This window comes from Arachis ipaensis, chromosome B07 (assembly GCF_000816755.2).
Source record: "Arachis ipaensis cultivar K30076 chromosome B07, Araip1.1, whole genome shotgun sequence".
In the NCBI taxonomy this organism is placed as follows: domain Eukaryota; kingdom Viridiplantae; phylum Streptophyta; class Magnoliopsida; order Fabales; family Fabaceae; genus Arachis; species Arachis ipaensis.
The window spans coordinates 119,712,705-119,716,837 of NC_029791.2; the positions used below are offsets into that span (position 1 = coordinate 119,712,705).

The 4,133-nt window shown below is 39.4% G+C and overlaps 1 protein-coding gene across 4 annotated transcripts in view; it reads left to right on the top strand.

The window, feature by feature from the left end:
* The window catches only part of LOC107606087 (serine/threonine-protein kinase mph1), a 4,643-nt gene continuing 832 nt past the window's right edge, over positions 323-4,133 (top strand). The window contains exons 1-6 of one of the 4 annotated variants that reach the window (XM_021106399.1): positions 323-760; positions 913-1,143; positions 1,225-1,290; positions 1,463-2,487; positions 2,697-2,897; positions 3,200-3,361. In XM_021106399.1, coding sequence (XP_020962058.1) covers positions 586-760; positions 913-1,143; positions 1,225-1,290; positions 1,463-2,487; positions 2,697-2,897; positions 3,200-3,361 — 1,860 coding nt within the window. In that variant the 5' untranslated portion in view covers positions 323-585. Of the gene's footprint in view, positions 761-912; positions 1,291-1,462; positions 2,488-2,696; positions 2,898-3,199; positions 3,362-4,133 lie in introns of all 4 variants that reach the window. The other 3 variants (XM_021106400.1, XM_016308057.2, XM_016308058.2) reach the window with 3 other exon arrangements.

The following is a 4,133-nucleotide window of genomic DNA, read 5'->3' on the forward strand; positions in this document are numbered from 1 at the left end:
TATAAAGATATCTTTTAAAAGTCAGGTTTAATAAGTTACTTAAAAAAAGTTTCTTTTTTCAGTATTAAAAGGGGCTAAATCCCCATAAGAGAACAAAAGAAAATAAAACTAGATTCAAGTTATTCGGAGCAATGTGGTCTCTAATTCGAAGCCCAAATGCATTATGAGAGCCCAATATGAAATGAGTTTATTTTGGGCCTAGAAAGAAGAAAAGCGACAGAAACGAGCCCATTATCTATTGGATTTGATAAAGCACAATTGAAGCCCACGAGCCCACTCTGACAAAAAAAATTAGAAGCCCACGAGAAGATGGGAAGAGGATAGTGGGAGCGCCAAACGAGCATTTTCGTTTCCTTTTCAAAATTCTGGGTTTCTTCTTCTTCTCCGTTTACAGATTGGAGTGCTTTGGATACCTTCTTCTTCTTCGTCGTCGTCATCATCATCATCATTATCAACATTGTCTTCTTCATAGATAGGATAAAGTTACCACTTGCTTTTTGAGTAGTCGAAAATCAATGGAATGGATCCGTCGAAATAAGTAAGGGGGTTTTCCCTTCATCAGCATGCGGCGGAGATTATTGCTCCATGGATGGGAAGGCTAACCTTCCGACCAACTCCGCCACTGGAACCGCAGCAGCCACCACCACCACTTCCACCTCCACCTCCACCGCTACCTCCTCTTCATTTTCCTCTTCTTCCAACTCTCCTACTGACTTCCTCCGCCATGTTCAAGCTGCCTTGAAGCGCCACCGCCCTCTCGGTAATCCTCTTTACTATTCATTGTTTAATTGAGCAGTAGCTTCGTTGATTCTTAAACTTCAAATTTATTTTTTTTTCTGTCTTTGAGTTTAATGTTACTAGAGGTTAAGTCTAGGGTTTATGTTTTTCTGTTTTTTGGGGGAATTCTCTCAGGTTCAATGCAGTCCAATTGCATAAGGCCGAAGCGCTCAGTGCTTCCACAACAAAACTTGTCCGGAACTGCAACTGCTGCTGTGGATGTGAACAAGCCTTTAGATGTGTCGTCGAAGCAATTGCTTCCGCGCAGAATAAAGAAAGCAACTGCTGCAGCTGAAGGTCAAAACAACGCCTCTATCACGCCTCCTTTGATTTCAGGGACTTGCAACGATACCTATGATGGCGAAGGTTGTAACTCATTCAATGCGCATGTGCAACAACATCAGGGGAAGGGTGTTAACAATGCTGGTGTGGCTTCCCTGCTTGCAGGATCTTCCAATGTGGATGGTCTGAAGAAAGTTCAGTTTTCGATTGACACCAACACTAGCGTGCAGGGTAATTCTTGCTAATTTTTTCCCCCTTAAGGGATTGTTTTTTGGAAAGTTCATTTTTGCAGTGTCAAAGAATTTATTTTTCTTTTTCGGGTTGGAATTAGTTTCTGATGTTGTGCATACACCAAACATGTCGGTATTGCCTGCCATATATTTTCTCCTCGTTTAACATGCAGGGGCCCATGTTGCAAAGGGCACTGAGTTGGAGAACTTGTCATCTTATATGAGTTCACTTGGATTGACAGAAATGGATTGGGTTGAAAGCAGCCAACATGATCCACCAGTTGGATTCAAGCAAGATTCGAATAATCAAAGGGTAGAATGTAACATGAATTTGAGATCCGAGGGAGGAATAAGTTCTATGTTGCCTAAGAGAACTACTGTTACTCAGGACAATCTCCAGCAGTTCAGAAACTTTTTAAGTCAGCCAGCAACTCAATCTTCAGTTGTGGGACCTTCTTGTGCTACAACTACCTCAGTCCATTCAACTTCTGCTCCCATGCTCAATTCAACAACTCGTTATTCTCATTTGCTTGTAGATAGTGGTTCATGTGTAACAGTGGAACCTATGGGGGAGATTAATGTTAATCCTAAAGCTGTAGCTGAAGGGGTTATTGAACCTCCAAATACTTCCCTGAAGGACATTAATAGAATGTCAATTGATAAGGCAGCAACAGCTGCCCAAGCTCCCCGTTCTGCTGATGCAGAGTTGGGACTTCAGGAGCACAACCAATCTAAGGAGCAACAGGGAGGCAAGGTAAAAGAAAATAGCATTTCAAAATATTCATCATGTCTTGACAATAAGTCAACTATAGCAAAAGAGCCTGCAGAGATTTCCAAACCACAATCCCAGGCTCCAGGTCCCCAAACTTCATGTTCAGATGTGAAGTCAGAGTCTTCTAACTTAGAAAAACGAGAGAAGGGTGCAAGTAGTAAAGGTCTAACATCTCGGAAAAGGACCTATGACCCTGATTTGTTTTTTAAAGTCAATGGCAAGCTTTATCAAAGGCTTGGCAAGATAGGCAGTGGAGGAAGCAGCGAGGTACATAAGGTGATCTCTTCAGACTGTAAGATCTATGCACTTAAGAAGATCAAGCTCAAGGGTCGGGATTATGCTACAGCATATGGGTTTTGTCAAGAGATTGAGTATTTAAATAGGCTGAAAGGAAAGGATAACATTATACAGCTTATAGACTATGAGGTACTCTATTAAATTTTTTATTTTTGAAATGTGGCCTGCTTCTAGCCTTCTAGCTATTGCTATTGATGTTTCATATATCTCCAGATGTCTGAGTGTATGACAAGTTACAGTTGATGATTTTTGTGATTTTACAATTCTGGAGTTGGGTTTATAGATATTATCTTATTTGTGTCCTGATGTATGCTGTATTAACTCAATCTCGTAAATAGGTGACCGACAAAGCTTTGCTAGCAGAAGTCATGAAAGGATCCTTAAGTAACAAGGATGGGCGAGTCAAGGATGATGGATATATATACATGGTACTTGAATATGGGGAAATTGATTTGGCTCACATGTTGTCCCAGAAGTGGAAGGAACTGGATGGATGCAACCAGACTATTGATGAGAACTGGCTGCGATTTTATTGGCAGGTTTCAAATCCTCACTAGCACGTTTTATAACTACTGCTATTCCCAGTCACTAAATTCTCTTGTTTGAATTATCTAAAACAATGTGTGTGCAACTGACTAAAGTGAGAGATATTGCAGAGGGTATGATATCATTGCTTATGTGCATATGCTTCAATCTCAATTTGTTCTTGTTTGAGAGTGTGATAGATATTCAATCATTCTTATGGTGATCCATTTAACGTTTTGGGATAGAGTTTGTATTGTTTTGGAGCTTTCCTATGCTTGGCGAGTTACCTAAGGATTTTATTGAATCCTTTTTGCAGCAAATTCTTCAGGCTGTCAACACCATTCATGAGGAGCGTATTGTGCACTCTGATTTGAAGCCAGCCAACTTCCTCCTTGTCAAGGGTTCCCTGAAACTAATTGATTTTGGCATAGCCAAAGCAATAATGAGTGATACAACTAACATCCAACGGGAGTCACAGGTAATGCTTACCTTCCTTTTTATTCACATGGTATGCCTGAACTTTATTTTTCTTTTATTTATTCTGTTTGTATTGAGCTATTCCCACATGCGGTGAATACCTGCATACTTGTGATGTTACAAACTTCTTAAGCGGTTTTATTAAAATGGGTAAAATACTCTTTAGGTTCCCAACATTTCGGGTGAATCCTATTTTGGTTCCTAACGTTTTAATCGTTCTATTTTTATCTCAAAACCTTTAAAATGGCATCAATGTTATCTCACCATCAAAGCCCTCACTAACACTTAACGAAATTGATGTACTATAAATAATGCTTTTGTTAAAACTATGTTTGCTCAATCCCCCCTCTCTCACCTTCACCTCCTCACAAGCCAAAACTCCATTCTCCTACTTCCTTCTTCCTCCTCCTCAAACCCCTCTTGGAGAATTAATTGTTTAGAAGGGAATAGGAGAATAGGGTTTGGACTTGTTGAGAGGGTGAAGGTGGGAGATGGAGGTTGAACAAATATAGCTTTAACAAAAGCATTATTAATAGTACATCAATTTCGTTAAGTGTTAGTGAGGGATTTGACAGTGGGATAACATTAATGCCATTTTAAACGTTTTGGAATAAAAATAGGACGATTAAAAGTTAAGGACCAAAATAGGATTCACCCCAAAGTTAGGTCATATTTTATGAGGTCTTGATTGCAGTCTTTATAAAAATTTACTCATATAATCTTTATAGACTATGTTCCAAATTACACCTTTTTTTATAAAAGAAAAATAAAAG